Source organism: Diorhabda sublineata, chromosome 5 (assembly GCF_026230105.1).
Source record: "Diorhabda sublineata isolate icDioSubl1.1 chromosome 5, icDioSubl1.1, whole genome shotgun sequence".
In the NCBI taxonomy this organism is placed as follows: Eukaryota; Metazoa; Arthropoda; class Insecta; order Coleoptera; family Chrysomelidae; genus Diorhabda; species Diorhabda sublineata.
In genome coordinates, this window is record NC_079478.1 from 9,812,608 (window position 1) to 9,832,480 (window position 19,873).

Genomic DNA, 19,873 nt, shown 5'->3' on the forward strand with positions numbered 1-19,873 from the left:
TTCATCAAATAACAAAATTATTTTACTCAAACATCTATGAAAATTTTGACATTTTGTTATGTATTAACAGAAAATTTCATATTTTCTTAATATTTGTCATGATACTGGTCTTTTTATCGAATTCACTTCATGAATTAAAGTTGAAAATCATTTGGGTAAATTAAAACTTGAATGGAAACCGTCTCTTGAATAATTTCTGTTACTCCACTGGTGTATCGGGCTTTGTCGGAATTCCAGTTAACCTAGTTTGGAACCTATCTTCAGGTCGGTACACTGGCAAATGTCAATCACCTATTAAAAAATATCAACATTCTACAGAAATTCTGGGTTAATTGACAAAGAATGAATATTAAATTAGTTAATGATGTTTAAGAAGCGTTTTAATTGATATTAAGTCCGGAGTGTTCTTTTTCAAATGGTTTAAAATGAATCGAAGGAAAAGAAAGTGGAAAACTTTAAAATGAAGATAATAACGTTCACCCTTCATATAATTCTCATATATTTATTTTCGAATCACACAATTTCATCAGAGTATCTAAATAGAAATTATAATGAGACGGCAACAGAAGATTTTATAGAATCACCTTTATGCTGCAACTTAACAACAGAAAGAGTAAGTATATTTAATTCTAGAACTGTTGGTCCATACTTATACATGTGTTTTGAATTGGATATAGAGCTTATATTCATATAAAAAACTAGTGATCTCATAAATTGTTTCTAGTAATATCTACAATTAGCGTCACTATTTGTGTAATGCTCATATTTTCTTAGTTTCAAGGTAATCAATAAAGCTGAAAAATTTATCAGCAATAATCCTCATCCACAAGGTTTTACCAATTTTTAAATTAAATAACGTCTGTACGTATTATCAATACAGAATATGATAGGTACTCATAAAATAAATATTTTCCCTCTTATCTTTTATTTACATAAGACAAAAATAATTACACATTACACTATTTATAATTTCATTTATTTGTGAACTATTATTCATACATTTTTATGACTTATTTAGAACCATACTTCAGTTATAAGTTTAAATATGTTATTTTAACTAGCATTTAATATATTGAATGCTTATATAGTTTAAACTATTTTATAAACAAATTATATTTGTAATTTAGTACATACTGAACAAAAGTGATTGAAATGAAAAAGATACTAATCAAAAAACACACAAAAGCACTCTGCAAAATTGGATAAAACAGTGCCCAATATGTCGTTTCGCTCTGTAAAAATATTATGGCACTTGTTACCTCCTTTCACATCATTTAGTTGAGCTCTGACTATAAATTTTTCACTATCAATAGAATCAGAATTGTGCTTTTCCATAAATAACAATGTATCTGGATTAATCCACTTTGGTTGTGTAACTACTCTTCCTGATTTGAATGAATTTTGATCATGAAGAACAAGTGGTATATTTTCTGTGTTTATATCCATTACTAACTTATAGAAATATCACTGACAAAACTACACATTACAGTTGTTGCTACAAAAACAAAAACACCTTTGACTATTCATTGTGTAAGGTTAAAGATTAACCATAGTAATAAAAAGATTATTTAATTGACACAATTACTCATTATGTACACCAGTGCTGGATCATTTTCTATATTATGATATACTATGATTGTACCTCTCAAGAATATTCAATAATGTTTACATGTTTTTCATTATCAGGTTTGGAACTATTTTTAGCCCATTTGTCCGACTGTCTGAAAAGGAAGAAATTTTAGGAATTATTAGGAAAAAATCAATCAAACTATCCAAAATGTGATTTTTCCCTTCCAAAACTTTTTTTCTTTTATGCGAAGGTTTTTTTCCTCTTCCTAAATTTTTTTCTCTTTTGGCGCTGTTTCAAATCCTATTTTCGATATGATTTATTTACATGTAACTTTTTTGCTTTCATGTCTGAAGGCATGGGTTCAAATCCTGTTATTAATATAAAAAATTTTTGTTAATATTTACTAATTGCTAATGTTAATGTGCTGTAGTCTTTTGCACGGAGAAAGCATAAGAAAAATCTTCCCTCCATTATTTAGACTTGTTCTATGTATCAATACAGGCTTTATTCAACCAAGGGTGTTTCATACAAGTTAGGTTTTATCTATGCTTTGTTGAGATGCTTTCAGGATGGCCACAATTAGTTTCATCTCCTTTATTACAGCTTGTTTGTTAATACGATTATATGAAATATGTATCTGTTTTTATTTTCAGGTGGCAGTCAATTACTCATCAAAAATAGTTGAAAATGAGTACATAGTGATGTTCAATGCTTATTACAAAAGTAACACAAGAGAAAATTACATCAATACAGCATTAAATTCATCGGGAATACAAAAGTGGAAGATCCTTAGCAGAGAAAATCCAGCTAGTGAATACCCCAGTGATTTCGATGTAGTGATAATAGAAGATAATGATAAACTAGAAGGCTTGAATGCTTTGAATGATCATCCAGCAGTTAAGAGAGTTACTGCTCAACGCATGGTCTCTAGAACTCTGAAAATAAGTCCGTTTACAAGAATTGGTAGAACAAATTTGAATACGAAACCTCAGTTTAGACATACAAACAGGAGGTTATTGAGGGCTATCCCTAGACAGATAACTTCAGTGTTGCAAGCAGATTCCCTTTGGAATATGGGCATTACTGGCAAAGGAGTAAAAGTTGCTATATTTGACACTGGTTTATCAAGAAATCATCCTCACTTTAGAAAAATAAAAGAACGCACTAATTGGACCAATGAAAAGACTTATGATGATGGTCTTGGCCATGGAACTTTTGTTGCTGGAGTAATTGCTTCAAGTAAAGAATGTTTGGGATTTGCCCCTGATGCCGAACTGCACATTTTTAGAGTTTTCACCAACAATCAAGTATCTTACACCTCTTGGTTTTTAGATGCTTTCAATTATGCCATTTTAAAGAAGATTAATGTTTTAAATTTAAGTATTGGTGGTCCAGACTTTAAGGTAAGTTCCATATTAGACTTGTTTGCCAATTGTTACCCAATACAACCATGTTAAATTTCAATTATTCAATCTTGACTCTATTTGCTTACTTAGATGTGTGCAAATGCCTATAAAATATATTAAATTTTACTTAAAACTTTTGAGATTCTTTTTTTGATATAAAAATTTTATTGTGAAATGTTCATTTTTTTTTTAAATGTTGTATCTTAACCTCTGAAATTCATAAAATCTGTAGAAATGGAACTAAATAAAAGTTTAAAGACCCTTCCATGATTTCTGATTGAAATTCATTTAAATTTACACTATTCTAGGATCATCCCTTTGTTGACAAAGTTTGGGAATTAACAGCAAATAGAGTGATAATGGTATCTGCTATTGGTAATGATGGACCTCTTTATGGTACTTTGAACAACCCAGCAGATCAAATGGATGTTATAGGGGTTGGAGGTATCAATTTTGAGGACCAAATTGCCAAATTTTCTTCAAGAGGTATGACAACATGGGAATTACCACAAGGTATGTTAACAATAATTTAAATTTAGTTACTTTAATCTTCAATGCCAATGTTTTTAGTTTAGATTTCACTAATTTTTGTCTTCAAAAATAATAGATCACATATTTTTTTCATTCTAACTATTCTATGAACTACTCAGTTCTCAAATATGCCTCTTTATGTAAATCATAATTGAATGAGAAATGACTTGTCTGAATATTTTCAATATTTAAGTTGATTAGCTTTGATCTGTTCCAGAGTGTTCTGGTTCCTGGCATTAATGATCAATAAGAATTTAAAAAGGCAATTGTGGACTTTCTTTTCTCCCTAATTGTTAATTTAAGTGAATAGAACTAACATTTACACCAGAATGGAAGCAGTGAAAATGCTAGAATTTATCTTTCTTTATATTTTTTATGGTTTTTGTAATAGGTTATGGTCGAGTTAAACCAGATATAGTAACTTATGGTTCAGCTGTTAAAGGCTCTCACATCAAAGGTGGCTGTCGATCATTATCTGGAACTAGTGTAGCTTCACCAGTAGTAGCTGGAGCTGTTGTTCTGTTGACTAGCGCAGTTTTACATCGTGGTGATGTTATCAATCCAGCAAGTGTCAAACAAGCTCTTATGGCTTCTGCCAGAAGATTACCTGGTGTTAATATGTTTGAACAGGGTCATGGGAAGCTGAATTTAATGAAAGCTTATCATATATTGAACAGTTACACCCCTCAAGTGAGTATATTAATTTCATTTTGATTACTTTTGTAGATAAGCAGCATAATTTTAAATAAGAACTTGTTATTTGTGAAACAATAACTGCTTATTATTTATATCAAAACTCTGATTATTCTCACTTGTGACTTCATAATTCAGTTCAATGCATTCAGTCTCATAAGTGAAACTTAAATGAGTTTTTACCAGCTTGAGACCGTGTGCTTTAGTGAGTTTTGCAGATTGAAAGTGAGGTTGAGGACATTATGTTGTCAGATCTTGTTATCAAAATAAGCAAGTAAGTACACAATATTAAAATTACTGCAAACAGTTATTGATGTTAATAAGATAATAATATATAAAAGTATAGAGTTTGAAGACATGGATTTTTTAGGAAGGAAGTTTAGGAAGTAGAAGGAACATAGAAAGAAGATTTACACTATCCAACACAAAATACTGACAAAGTACTTGGAACTTTTGGTTCACATGTGATGATTTACTGATCAGTTTAGTTTAGTAAATTTGTATTACCTTATTGTTGACTTTGGATATGATTAAATGTCCATTCTCTAAACATGACATAATAATTATTTATATATAACAGACCAGAAATGAATAATGTATAAGTGAACATAATAAGTTTTTTTTAATGCATTGACATGTTCTAAGTATCAACTTACTATTTATTTTTTTCTACATCTAAATATACTGTGCTCATACAATACAAAATAATCGTATGTATGTACTTAAGAGTGTCATGTACATGTGAGTAATAATAAAAAGAGACAGCGGGGAGTAGAGTATACTAGAGTCCACAACGACTACTAAAGTCATGTTTTCTGAATTGGAGAACGAAAATGGACCAGTGAGCGAGCAGAGCGTGTGGCGCAGCCGTATAATCATCCAGCCCTACCGGCTCACCAGCCTTGTGACAGAAGTCAAGAAGGCCAGACTCAAATGGCTAGGCCACTTAGAATGTGTGTCTGAGGAGCGGGTGGTGCGCAAAGCATACCGGTAGAAGCCCGACGATCGACTGCTGGGCAACCGCGTAAACGAAGGCCGGATGATGTCAAAGAGGATCTTCGGGAGCTAGGTGTGAGGGGGTTGGACCGTGATGATTCAAGGAATGTGGTGGCCAAGGCTCTTTGAGGGTCGAAGTGCCAGTGGTAGTAGTAGTTTATTTTCCTCAGGTGTAATAGATGTAACCGCTAGTGCTGTAGAGTGTCAGTTGCTTAAATTTTAATATTTTGAGGAATAGTTCTTTAAATTAAACGAGTACATTCTAATAACTACACTATATTTTTCTTCCTAACTAACAAAATAAATATTGATTGTCCATAATTATTTTCATATATCTAGTCGAGTTTTCCATTTTTATCTTGTATTGATGTTTTGAATTGCAACAACTAACTCTGTATTAAGGTTGTGTTGGTACTTTCAGATACAGATATGTAGTAGTTCTGTACTAGTTGGCAAACCACTATAAGATATGTTGATACTTGGGTCAAAATCTGAAAACAAATGGCTTTGATATAAAAACACAATCAAATAATCATTAAGATTGAAGTATTCAGAGTTGTGAAGAAAACGGATCAAAATATCAGGATCTGCTTAATTGTATGAATCTAAAGAGAACTTTCAAGTATTCATTATTTGATTTCATAATTTAAATAGAAGCCAACGACTAAGTAGCTTCACACAAATGGTACAATGATAACAATTATCATTAGACCCATAAAAATTTCTTTGTATAGCGTTTTGATAAAATTTCTGACTTTTTGTGACTTCATTATTTGAAATCGATAGCTATAGTAAAACACTGTACTAAAATTATGAAATATTCAATCTAAATTATTTTGTAAAGTGTAAGATGATACATTTTTATTCGTCCCTGTGATATGTTTCTACTGTCATAATGGCATGAAACCAAATTATTAATTTCAACGTTTCTTAGATCGTCACAAAAATTAATGATGTCAACATTTCTAGGCCAGTCTCAGTCCCAGCTATATCGATCTCAGCGAATGCCCTTATATGTGGCCTTATTGCACTCAACCTCTTTATCACACTTCAATACCAGTTATAGTAAACGTTACTATCTTAAACGGCTTAGGAGTTTCCGGTCGCATTGTAAATAAACCACAATGGCATCCTTATACTCCTCAGCAAGGTCATTTGCTGGAAGTAGCGATTACTTACTCGGAAATACTGTGGCCTTGGTCTGGATGGATGGCTGTACATTTGTCTGTTTCTAAAGAAGGATCTGCATATGAGGGATTTGCACAAGGTCATGTGATTGTTACAGTCGAATCACCGCCAGGAAACGGCGAATCAGAAACTAGACAAAGTATAGTTAAATTACCTATTAGGTATTATTATTAAATGATAACACATCATATATCCTATCATGTTTTTTATTGTTCTAGAGCGAAAATTATTCCTGTACCGCCTCGCCATAAAAGAGTACTTTGGGATCAGTATCATAATTTAAGGTATCCTCCAGGTTATTTTCCTAGAGATAACCTCAAAGTGAAAAACGATCCATTAGATTGGAATGGCGATCATATTCATACGAATTTCAAGGATATGTATCAAAATTTAAGAAATACTGGGTATTATGTAGAAGTTTTAGGTAGGTTTGAAATTTTCTTCAATATAGTGTAGTATATACAGTGTAAACGATACTACTCTATAGTGATTTATGATTATTAATATTCTAGGGGAATATATTGGGTTGAGATTAAACTTTTATATAACTAGTCTTCCATTGTAGAAAGTCCACTGCGTCTGTTTGTTCTAGATAAAGTAACAAGCTACCGAACAAATATTTATGCGCTTTCCTCCAATATAGATAATGAAGGTGTAGGGATATTATCAATAGGCGTCTAGGAGCTTTTGTCAAATCAATATTTATACCTACCTTTTAAGGGTACATTATTATACTCAATCTATTTTTTAAAGAATGGGGTAACTGTAAAATTATTTTGACCGCTATAGTATGAATCTATCAGTTTGTTACCTTAAGCGTTCGATCCTCATTGTTATAAACATTTTACACCGTATTCGTATAATTTAAATGATTATTTTTAGAGTCGTAGTGGAATTAATAAATTCAAGAACGTTTCTCACACTACTGACGGGGTTCCCTTGATGCTATAATGCTGGTCATCACTTAGCGAAAATCTTTACAACTTATCCTGATCCTCATACAAAATAACTTCAGTATCATAGAATCGTTTAAAAGTATAGGTAAACAAAAAAATTACACCAAAAATTGATGCATTGTAATTCCTAAATAAAACCGGTTACAGAATCGAATAATATTGAGAAAATGATGAATGTAAATACGCAATTTGAATTATTTTTTCTATAATTATCAGGTAGGTACTTTTAGGAGAGTTTCTGGTGCCTAGACAGCAGTTAGTTGTGAGCTGTTCAAAGTCAAATTATTCTTAAATAAGAGTTTTGTGAACAATAAAGTATGTGGCAACCGTGACTTCAAGATCAACTATCAACAAGTAGATTGCAGATTCGGTAAATGTCCTACTAGAGCCTAGCATATAGAAAGACAAGACAGTTGGAACGCCAACATCTATCAACAGATGCTCAAAAAGTGATTTTAAATTTTTTCAACTGTCCTTGTAGTTGAGTAATGTCTAGAAGAGATACTATCTAGGAAACAATGTTTTTAACAAATGACAAATAACTCGTACAAGTTAATGATAAATAGAAATTAACATTTTTAGGCGCCCCTTTTACTTGTTTCGACGCATCTCATTATGGTACTCTCTTAATCGTCGATCCTGAAGAAGAATTTTTTCCTGAAGAGATAATGAAATTAAAACGGGACGTAGATACAGGTCTTTCGGTTATAGTTTTTGCAGATTGGTATAATGTCACTGTAATGAAGAAAGTAAAATTTTATGATGAAAATACTAGACAGTGGTGGATGCCGGACACGGGTAAGGCACATAATGGGAGATAAGAATTATAATTCTCCACATCAGTTTAGGGTATTCATTAGACTTAAATCGTAGGGTGTGTGAAATATTAATATTCATCGACTCATATATATTAACTGTTATTTACATTTTACATATCAATTTGAGGGTAAAATATAATTAATTATTATTATTGTAGATTGTGCGTTGCTACAATTCTTTGAAATACATTATCAAATACTTAAGACTGCTATTTGCATGATACTCTATTTTTCTTATGACACAGTTTCATAATTAAGTTATCCCATTATCCCCTAAATTACTAGTTATTCATTTTATTTATAGGTGGTTCCAATGTGCCTGCTCTTAACGAATTATTGTCATTGTGGGATATCCAATTAGGAGATAGAGTTTTCGAAGGAAAATTTTCGTTAAATAACCATGATGTATATTACGCTTCTGGTACTAGCATTAGAACATTTCCTAAGGAAGGGGTGGTAATAGCCAGAGAATTGTCCGACCAGGGAAGTGAGGTAAGATATATAGTTTCAGTAACATGCTTTTGAAATTAATTAAAAAGGAAATTTGATATTTCTTATCTTATTTGTTGTTAGTTTTTCTACACGAATATTTTAATTAAAAAAAATCTTAATATTATTCGCCCCTTTTCGTATATTTTTTTATTTTGATTTTATAGATATTAGGCGAGTCTGACACAACCAAAAACACGGTACAGATTCTAGGTTTAATTCAGACTAAATCGACAGATAAAAAGAGCGGTAGAATAGTCGTTTATGGCGATTCAAATTGTATAGATTCAAGTCATTTGGATACGGCCTGTTATTGGATGTTAGATGCAATGTTAGAATATACGGCAACCTCACATATGCCTTCTGTGTTCAAAGATAACCAATTGTTAGATTGGGAGGATTTAGCTGATATTGGAGTTCCTCATCGAATGGAAGGAAACCGATTGTACAGGTAAATGTCTAGGTTAAGTGTCTAAAAAGATTACAAAAGTCTGCGATCATGAAAAAAACTATAATATAACGATGATACAATTTAATATCGAGCATTAATTTACCTTTCCAATGGTACTATGATTGTCAAAATTCACAAGTATTTTCACTCGCCCCTAGTAATTATTTCACAAGAGAGGGAAAACGTAACACCTAAAAAGATCCGACTATCACGAATTTTATTTTATTGTGGAAAAAGTATGTTTTTGTTTTATGATCAATTATTTTGACATAATAATTTCCCATTTAAATTTAAAAGCATTGCACAAATGTAATCCAGACATGGATATAATGTTTTCTGTGTAAATTAACTCACCCCTGGTGCGACCCATTGTGATCTATTAGTTAGTTGAAGAATATAAAAGCGTTCCTTATTTTTACCCTCCATTAACGTATCCTCTAGGATTACCATATATCCGTCTTATATTAATGTGACTATGAAGTATTATAAATTTAGCTACTTAAATTTAAGGTTTATTGTATTCATTAAAGTTTATGGTATACGATCTTAATGCCTGCAGACGCCCAATTAATTGGGACCCTTTTCTTTGGAGAAGTGCAAGCCTGTGGAATCAGCTACCAAGGCAAGTCTTCACCGTATACTACACTCTAGAGATGTTTAAGATCAATATCCACATCTCCACATGGCAGGCACCACTCTAACAACTTGAGTGTAATAGGTTTTGCCCTCTTGTTCTGGCTTTTTTTATAAAAAAGATGTTTTCAAACCATCATGCTATTTGAAATCACAGATTACCTATATTTAGTTGGTTCACCACAATGTTATTTGTTCTGATCAAATTAGCATCATTTAGAGGTATAAATTTACTAATTTCACATACTCTACAGAATATTGGCAGATATGAATTTTATTGAATTTCATGTTTTAGATACTCAAACGTTTTAGAAAAAGTTCTGGGAGAGGCTCAAGCTCGACCAATACCACCATGTCCACATTTGATATATACTCAACCAGTACCATTGAATGTATCGGCACCCGGCAATCTTTATCAATCTCAAAAATTGCTATCATTAATAGAAGACGTTAACGTTGTTCTACCAATAGATAACAATATTAAAGGTAAGAAAACTATATAAAACTGTATAGTTTAGTAGGTTTTTAACAGAAGTACATAGATGATAATATTGTGTTTTGTTTAAGCCGAAATGCATGTTTATTGATTTATTATGACAGATTTCCTTACTGTTTTTAACGACCCTCTCGTTTATCAATCATCATAAAGTCTTAAAAGTAAATGTTTATACATACTTCTCAATCGAATTTAATTTCAGTTTACTCAAAATGATCTCAACGGCATAATTCAATATATTAAATTAGGACATAGATTTTTTTAAAATGAAATACTTATATGCTTAAAGGCGGATAATTAATATTATATCTGCAATCGAATATTCCAGGAAACATTCCAACAATTAAAATCAGATTAAATTATTTTTCAGATGCTTCCGGTTTGGATAGCAAAGGAGAATTTTTAGAATGGAGTTGGCGCAACAAACCGTCGAATGTATCGAATAAAAACGAAAGTTTCGATCTTACCCTCACCCTTCTCGTATTTTTATCTTGTATCGTTATATATTACAGCATAAAATGGTACAAACCAAAACCAAAGAAACGAAAGCTGTGCAAAAGATTGTTATCTATCGTTAATTGTAGACGCACTTCAACCGTTTGAGATTTTACTTATATAACTAACAAATAGTTATATTTTTTAGGAAGCAAAAGATGAAGTTCGAAATATTTCACAAAAGCGGATTTTTTTGTCATTATGTGGGAATATACTTCTCTTCGAAATGATGGACATTCGGATTCTTATATTTTTTATAAAGTAAATTTTTTTGACGATTCCATTTTGTAGTGTTCTTGATTGTATAAATCACAACCTTTAAATTTGCCTTCTGGTTAAATGAGAGAAATATTTAGTTGTTTATAATTTGAGATTATTATTAGTTGAATTCAAAAAAATCACAAGACTATTTAGGCTATACAATTATTTTGGTTATTATCCTTTCCTCAGTAATTTAACAATTGCCTATATGCAGTTATCAAATATTCTGGCATTCTTGAATGTGTAAAGAGCTTACAAAATATTCGAGATACAATCGGATTGGCCTTCAAAGCTTCGATGACAAAAGGGTAGAAAGTTGACAAATGGAAAATGTATCAATCTAGTATAAGTTATATAATGTTTTATTTAGCAATACTTGAAAGAAGAATATTTTAAAGAACAAACATTTGTGAAATATTTAAACTTAACGTTTCTTTCCATTAACGAAAATGGCTTTTAATATTAGAAAACCATGGTGATCAAATGTAAATAGTTTTATTTTTATTTTATGGTGAATCTAAAATAAAAAATTAACAACTGAAATTGGAATTTCATTTTATTTCTATTAGAAATCTTTGAATAATAAGTTTTAGACTGGTTTATTAAAAATGGAACGCTGTAATTATATATTTATATACATTGTGGTCGAGAATTATGCCCGGATCCACGAGGTCCCGGCAGGACGACACGAGGACATATCGGAGCATAATTATTGTTTGATGAAGTATGACTTTTTAGAGGGGATATAGTGAGATATTGACTCATAATGATCGTGAGCGCTATCATAAGAAAGTTCAGGAGTATGGTTGTGACTCGTTTGAGCTGCGGTACGACCAAAGAAGCTATGGAAAATTACAAGAGTTTAGAAGCTCACAATATTATATTACGTATTTTGATATAAATAGCTAGCAGCTATCTAACTCAAAGTTCGGAATATATCTTAAAAAGAGAAAATTTTGATATTTTATTGCCACAACCCCACAACAATCATTTTTATTACCAAGTTAGGAAAAACTTTGAATAGTTATCTCGTGAATAGTGATTCTAATGTTAAGTATAAATAAACATTACTTGTGAAATTTGTTTTCTTTTTCTCTTTGAAGGATAATATTCGACCAAAGATGACTTTCGATATAGTATGAATTTAACTTCTGTTCCTGACATTTGCAACAAGTGTCAAAGTATACTTACGTTTAATATTTGTCGTTTATCCAGTATGAAGTATCCAGATGCGGAAATTTCTATTGGGCGTACGTGTACCTGAACCATAAATGTATGTAACTGAAAGGAAAGAGCGTTGACATCCAATTTTGCGAAATAGTACATTTTCTTGGTATCAGAAAAATATCAATTATCTCAATGAAAATAAAAATTTGAGGAAACAAGTGCTAGATTTATCACCTTTGATGATTCAGCGCGCTGTTTGGACCAAAAAAGAAAAGATTTTTTGTCGATACGTCACTTTAGATTGCATTGATCACTACACACCTCAATCTATGGAGTGTAGAGATACATAATCAGAACCATTTCAGTGTATCAAAAAGTTGATAGGGAAAAAATTATTATGACGCTTTGGTAGCAAGTGGCAAAATTTTAAAAAACAGCGCCAGAAGTTAAATGGAGTAGGATAATAAATTCAATTCTTATTTGAAAGTCATCAACTATTTTAACAACACTAAAGTCAATAAATTCACAACAATATAATAACCAAGGTTTATAAAAAAAGCATGTTTATATAAAATCACTTACCATGTTTTTTGAAGAATTTTAAAAGTCATAATTACCAAATTATTTTTGACTACGTAAATAGTTGAGATTCTAAAGACTGTATTTTACCTCAACTACACAAGTCAAGTAAAATATTAAATTTTTCAACCCAGCACACTCCACTTCATAACTGCTGAATTCGTATCATTGCTACTTGCTACTCTAGAGCTATTTTGGTGAGTTTTCGAAAAATAATTTGCTGTTTACAAACAGACACTTGTTCAGCTTTTGCCGCATTCAAGACAGTTCTCCTTGCCTCAATCAAAACTGCAGTCATCTGAGTGCTGTTACATATTATAATAAATATAGTTTCATACAATTATTATGTAAAAGAAAATTAATAGAGTTTTGAAAGGTGTCAATGAAAGATTAAAAGATGGTGATCTATGTTTAAAATGACATACAAACATTCGAGAAAATATAAAAAAACCGATATAGTGGTAGTTTTATAATAATTATGTAATTATCTAGGGTACTGTTGCCTCAATGCACACCTGAAGATGTTAGTCTTAAACTATACAAATTTTTCACAGAAAAATTTAATGACAGACATTATATTTTATAAAATTTCAAATCCGCGGGAACTTTATATACACATACGTTATTTCTGCAAAACTGAAAATTATATTCTCGAGAAGGCAATTTTTATTACTTACGTTTTCTCGAATTAATAAGCTTATTTTATCGACGACATTTCTATGTAACTTTCTCCTAATATGCCAAGTAGTTTCAATAGTTTTTTATTTCTAGTATCGAACTAATTATTTCTGAAGATTCACTCACTATTTTAGTCGTTTCGTTTTGAAGTGAATGTGAACAAAATATACTTACCTCTTTCAAACAATCCTCAGAAATTGATTTTGTAGGCATTCGGTGTATTATGTTCACTATTTCATTACCCTGTAAAAAATGAATATGTTTGAAAACTTGAGTAAAAATAATTGAAAAGGTTCTCAATTTTTAACAAAAGCTCAGATGTCCTTGAAACCATATATGTATGTAATACTTCTATATGAACAGTTTCTATAAGTGGAAGCTGTTCCGACTAAGGAAGACAGAATGGCAACGATTTCTCTATCCTCCGAGGCTCCAGCTCGGTTCGCTCATTCTCAAGCATGGGCAGTACAGATAAAGTGTCTCGAACGAGATAGAAAATGAATTTTGTCGGTACCGTAACGTAGGGACGATTTTTCTCTTACCAACTGTCCATATAGGAGTATTAGATATATGCTTAAGACAAACTTAGAATAATACCAACTGAAATTGAGACACACTCTATATTCTTGAAATTCGATTTCTGAAACATATAATAAGGATTTGTTTTAATATGATAAAATAATGGATAGAAATCTGCAGCGTTTTGTTTAAAACTGAATAAATTGAATAAATTCCAATGGATAGAACCACTTTTTTGATCAGCGATCAGTTTGTAATAATTCACCGAATAATAATAGGTACTTATTTATTACAAAATTGTTTTAGATAGTATTTTATGCACAATTACACTTACTTGGAATTATAAGCGCAGATATTTCATACCAAATCAAATTTCCAATAATTATTGTGTAGTATTTCAGAAGCAAAATAAGTTATTGACTGCTTAATGATTACTCAATTATCCCTTATCTGTTTGGCAGAACTGTATATTTGATAGATATATCATTATGAGCTATCATAATGACCTCTCATCGGATCAGCAGAAAAATTTATTTGTTTTAACATAAAAGTTATGACAGTTTCCTTCCAAGTTTTTTTTTCAATTCCTTCTACTTGTCTCTACTGTACTTCAAAAATCTACTTCCCTTTTTTTATTCATACATTTATTTCAGTTCTTTGTTTTGTATTAGGTATCCTAAATATCTTATTTGACCTCTGTCCATTGTACTTTGTTATTGAGGAATTACGAGAAAGAATACATTGTTTTTTCACGGCTTCTGCGGTTACAGTAAACTTTTTGTTTGTATTTGCGTGCGTATTTATAAGTTTATTGACCTGATCCATCACCAATTATAGCTCTTATACTTCTTATTAATGATAGTATTTACTTCCATTACTAAGTAAATTATACATCATTATATAGTTGTATTTGAATATTATAATTAATTTCAGCTAAATTGGTGATAATTTCTTGTAACTAATGAAATCACTTTTACTATGTTTACTTTGTTATATACTCGTATTATTCTATTGTTCAGTATTCGTTCATTGTCTAAGTTTTGTTATTGTCTGAAAATTTCTATTACTTGGATTTGGACATATCCGAGTCAACTTAGGTATGATACTATTTTCCAATAAATCTAAATACGCCCATTTAAGTTACCCTCAATGAAAAGGGGCCAATTATTGTGTCGCCTATTAATCCAGCCATACATTCAGTTTTTCGGGATATTGAGTGTGAGATTCATCCATCGAGGATTGTTACGTGACAAGTATCTACAATTATGCCAATTTACGTTTCCATTAATACAAAAAATAGCCTCATCGCAAAACATAACATTAATTAAAAAATTTGGATCGTTTTGATTGTAGCATTGTAAAGATCTGACAACAATGTTAAAACCACCATAATACCTTCTGTATCACAAGACTGTTGCACACAAAAATTTATAAAAATCGTACAAGCCGTTTCCGAGATAATTGAGGCGCTCCATACATAAAACATTTTTTTTCTATGCGGTATTTTTAAAAAAGCCGTAGATTCATTTGTTATGTCTGGGTAATATTTCTAAGAAATCATAAAAAATGGGAGTTTTCTTTATTTTTAGTATAAAAACTTTCCTCACATTTTGAATAAGGATGTAAAAAGAGTAGTTTCCATAAAAAACTGATGTTTAAATAGATAAAATGGAAACAAATATATTTTCCCAGTTTTTCGTGTTATTGCGGCTGTTTCACTACGACTTCAACCATTAAAAATTGAATTATTCTTCTGAAATATGATATTTGGAAAATAAGTGCTAGAAGTGAGAGTATGAAAATCAGAATGAAAAATAAAATTTAACAATTTTTTTTGATGTTTTGCTGAAAATATAGGTTTCTGTTGAGAAAAAAATGGAAATATAACAGAAAACTAGGCCATCTCATCAAATTTAAAAAGTAACACACCTTAGACTACTAACAATATACAAAGGCAAAGTGTTGGTTGGGTATGACAAAAAAATAATATATTTCCTTTGATAAAACGACATCAAACTCAGACGAAACAATCTCGAAGAAATAGCAGAATTAGAAATGGAAAAAGTGAAAAACTTCATTCTGGTTTGCAAATGCTTAAAAATAAGCTAAAGAAGAGAAAATATAGAATGGTGGTTAGGTAGGTGACTAAGTTTCAAACTTTTGGAAAATAAAGATGGGGTTACACTGACAAATTCATCCTAGGTACAACTCTTTAAGTTCAAGGCGTATATAAATACAAACAAATTTTATATGGAGTTGCTTTATCGAATACCAAACATACTAACATTAGTGTAGTGAAGGTAATTCCAACGCATTTTTTTTTATAAAATTTATTTACTTTCATACTTTTTTTCAAAAAATCTGTTTTTCTGTAAAATGTCTCTTATGTGGCAATAGGAAAGAAATATATTGAGAAAAGTTGTTTGGAATCAATATCTAGGTCCACACACCTCTAAATCTATTTTTTATATAATTTTCTTTTATTTATTATATTAAAAATTCATACTTTGCTCATTACTACTGTCTTAAAGCTAATCGTAATTGTTTTCTAGTAATAGATATTGAATTGAATTGAATTGAATAGGGTGATTGCAGTGGTCGGTAACTCGGGTATTTAACATATTTGAAAATTTATATATCACTTCTTATTTATGAATTTAGGTTGAATTGTATTATATTATAACTTAAAATATTATAAACCGCAAATATAAATTGTTGATAATTTGAAAAATAACACGTGACAGAAAACATGTTTCTATTGGTTACTGCGGTTGTGACGTAGAAAGTAAGTAAATACTGAAACCTGGCCACCGCGTGTCGTCTTTCAAACGCCATTCTGTTGTTATGAGTGGAGGTAATTGGTTGTTTATTGCGATTTTTGTTTGCGTAAGGGTTCCAAAGGCTATTCTAATCGAAATGATGACCGAAATAGGATTAATTGAAGCGAGATTTGACAAGAAGGTACCTAAGGTAGATGTATTCATGGTTGCTACGTTCTTTGCTAGTAATCAGTTATTTACTTCGGCTGAAATACGTAGAGTAATTAGACTTCCTTATAGTAACGTCATTATCACATTTGTTTTGTTGAACTTTATTAAAATGTAGTCATAAAGGTAATAGCTTTGAAGTTTTTTTATCGTTTTAATGCCAACGGACGAGGTGTTTCACGAAATGCCCGTTTCCGGTCTTTCTGGCAATTGAATGTGATTGAAACAGCAGTTTTTAAATTTTTTTTTGCATTGTGTTAGTTTCTACATCATATAATTTTCTAAATCTGTTTCAACCTACAGTAAGAAATAACAATAAGTTAACATTTTTTAAATACCAATAGATAAAACTTACATTGAAATGGTCTTCACAAACATATACTGGGCTGCCAGGTTTAAAACCATTGTTTTCGTAGCTTCTCCTCTTGATGGATTTGCACTAAAACTTTATTTGGTGTTTTTATACTAGTGTTTGTACATTCTTGTACAATGCACCAACAATACGTCATCTTGTATTCTACAAAATTGAAGACTCACAGCCGTGCGAGTGTGTTTTTAAAAGAATCCCAACAACTCTGTTTGAACTGTATTTACTTCTTACCTACGTAAGTCTGTTTACTTACTTTCTACGTCACACTTAGTCATGTGACAACAAATGCAATTTGGCGCGTCACTTATGTATTTGATTTTATTTATTTTTTTAAATACTGTTCAAAAAAATTAAAAAAATAATATGTGATTAAGAACGATATACTGAACGTACTTAAGGTATAAAACAAAAGTCTGCAGTGACCCTATTATTTGATTCATCATTAATTCTTTGCGTAAAATGAGAAAGGCAGCCGTTATGTTGAAAGAAATGAGTGTCGTATATTTGAAGGAAGGTCGTCAATTCATCTTTGCAGAATTTATAAATAAGCTGATTCCATGTTTCTTTAATAAAGAAGAGTCTGATGATTTCTAATTATTATTTATACGACACGGCACACCAACATTATTTTTTTTTTGAAACACTGCCTTCTCGCTTTATTTAAGTTATGTAGATTGCTTTCGTTCCAATATAGAGAGTCTGAGAAGATGTGGTAAGAGTACTTAAGTCAGCAAAAATGTCTGTTTTCTACAATTAGCAACCCTAAAGACAAACAGAACTGCAGTCGCTTTGCTTCGTCACCTTATGCAAATGTTAAAGGCCGCTCGACATAATGCAATATAACGTGCAAGAAATTGCATTCAAGTCTGTAAACAGTAAAAGTAAACAAATTCCTAGCCTCACATTTTTACTAATATTTTGTACGTAGCTTAACAATGAAGTTAACGAAGCTAAGTTTTATGAAAGTCAGTTGATCTGCATGTTTTTGATCAAGATTACATTGTATTGCACGTTGTATTGCATCATGTCAAGCGGCCTTAACAAATTTTGTATGCATTGATTCTGTTTGCTTTATGAATTCTCTGCGAATGTATTTGTCATTACACTACACTACGACGATTTCTGAGTGACATTTTGGGAAACTGTATCTATTGAATCTGAAGAAACTAAAGTATCTGCATCAGTTTCATAATAAGATCTTCTATCTTGCAACGAATGCTTCCTGTTATAAGAAATGTCTTGTCAAATGCCAAGCAGTATTTTTGTTTAGATCCCTTTCACTGATCAACCGTATTTTTGATATTTCGCTGGTTCCATAACTTTTTTATCCAATGTTAAACGTCTCAAGTATGCGGAAGTTTAACATATTTAAAAAATTTATACTGTTATGCATACAACTTCGATTTTCAACTGCAGTCTTTGGTACAATATTAATTTTTGATTTGAAGAATAAAAAAATTTAGTTTGAAACGTTGGAATAGGGATTTAAAAGTTAATTTTTTTGTCAAAAAATAGGTTTTTTGAAATACTCAATTTTTCAAAATTAAAATTATTTTAGAAATTAGTATTGAACTAAGCAGGGCGCTGTAATCTAATAAATTTATATCTGAATCAAGAATTTTTTATTTTCAACAGATTCGTTTGAACTATTTTGGGACCTAGTATACATGTTTTATAATTTTTTTATCACACCGTCTCAATTATTAAAAGCTATAAACATCATTTATTTGTATTCTTTTTGCTCGTATAATTCTATAACTTCTGTTTTTTAAATTTATTCAATTATAAACAATCTAAAAAGTATACCACATCCGTCCACGACATATAAAAATATCTCTTAAGTACATCTTCGAGAAGATGCAATTACCATCTTTACAAGAATAAATGATGATGGTTTTATAAAAGTACCGTAATCTTCAGCACCGCTAAGGATTTCCTTACCATTTTTTTATTTCCAATTTTATGCGGGCCATAACGGAATATACAAGTTCAGTATTCTTTGTGATCTGGTCGATTCTAGAGTGTTCAATTTTATGGTGAATAGTTCAAATAGTTTGATACAGCGAGAGAAAAGGTAAATACATTCAGAATAAGAGATAAATGTATGTTGAGTTAATAGAATAGTGAATGATTTTATACTGAAGAAAAATTCTGTTATATAAAGTTTAGTTTACGAAAAGCTATAAAATTTTTAAAATATTATACCTGAATGTAAATTTATTTATTAATATTATCGGAGGTTTTGGTTTTATGGAAAAAATGAGGGTATTGAAGTTCCAAAGCATATTAATAGATTTACAAGAAACGAAACAAAATTCTGGTTTAAATTTTTTGAATGCTCTCTAAAATTTTAATATTTGTTGGAAATAGGTTATCCCAAAATCTTTCAATAGAAATTTAGAAATAAATTTCTTTGCAATAATATTTACGAAATAAATACGGATATGTCACGTAATGAAACTTATCGTGGGATATTCACTTTGGAAATGGAACATTGCTGTTTTTCGAAATTCCTTTTGACGGAAATAATTTAACTTATAATAAAGTGACTGAACTAAACATTTAAATTGCTCTGTAAAGAGATTAGCTA

The 19,873-nt window shown here is 30.6% G+C and overlaps 2 protein-coding genes across 3 annotated transcripts in view; one reads left to right on the forward strand and one right to left on the reverse strand.

Moving 5' to 3' along the window:
- Positions 1-244: 244 nt before the first annotated feature.
- LOC130443865 (membrane-bound transcription factor site-1 protease) lies at positions 245-11,526 on the forward strand. Of its 2 annotated transcripts, none has more exons than XM_056778743.1 (11): positions 245-613; positions 2,224-2,973; positions 3,285-3,489; positions 3,899-4,197; positions 6,166-6,545; positions 6,603-6,808; positions 7,923-8,138; positions 8,463-8,650; positions 8,815-9,098; positions 10,027-10,217; positions 10,581-11,526. In XM_056778743.1, the coding sequence occupies exons 1-11, from the start codon at positions 461-463 to the stop codon at positions 10,583-10,585; spliced, it is 2,877 nt and encodes a 958-aa protein (XP_056634721.1). In that variant the 5' UTR covers positions 245-460; the 3' UTR covers positions 10,586-11,526. The 2 variants fall into 2 exon arrangements, with proteins under 2 accessions (XP_056634721.1, XP_056634720.1); XM_056778742.1 differs by having other exon boundaries at positions 10,598-11,526.
- The window catches only part of LOC130443866 (uncharacterized), a 38,752-nt gene continuing 24,314 nt past the window's right edge, over positions 5,436-19,873 (reverse strand). Inside the window, exons 2-4 of the mRNA XM_056778744.1 lie at positions 13,582-13,650; positions 12,175-12,264; positions 5,436-5,687 (exon numbers count right to left, since the gene is read on the reverse strand). Of these exons, the coding sequence (XP_056634722.1) occupies positions 5,583-5,687; positions 12,175-12,264; positions 13,582-13,650 (264 nt within the window). The 3' untranslated portion in view covers positions 5,436-5,582. The remainder of the gene's footprint in view (positions 5,688-12,174; positions 12,265-13,581; positions 13,651-19,873) is intronic.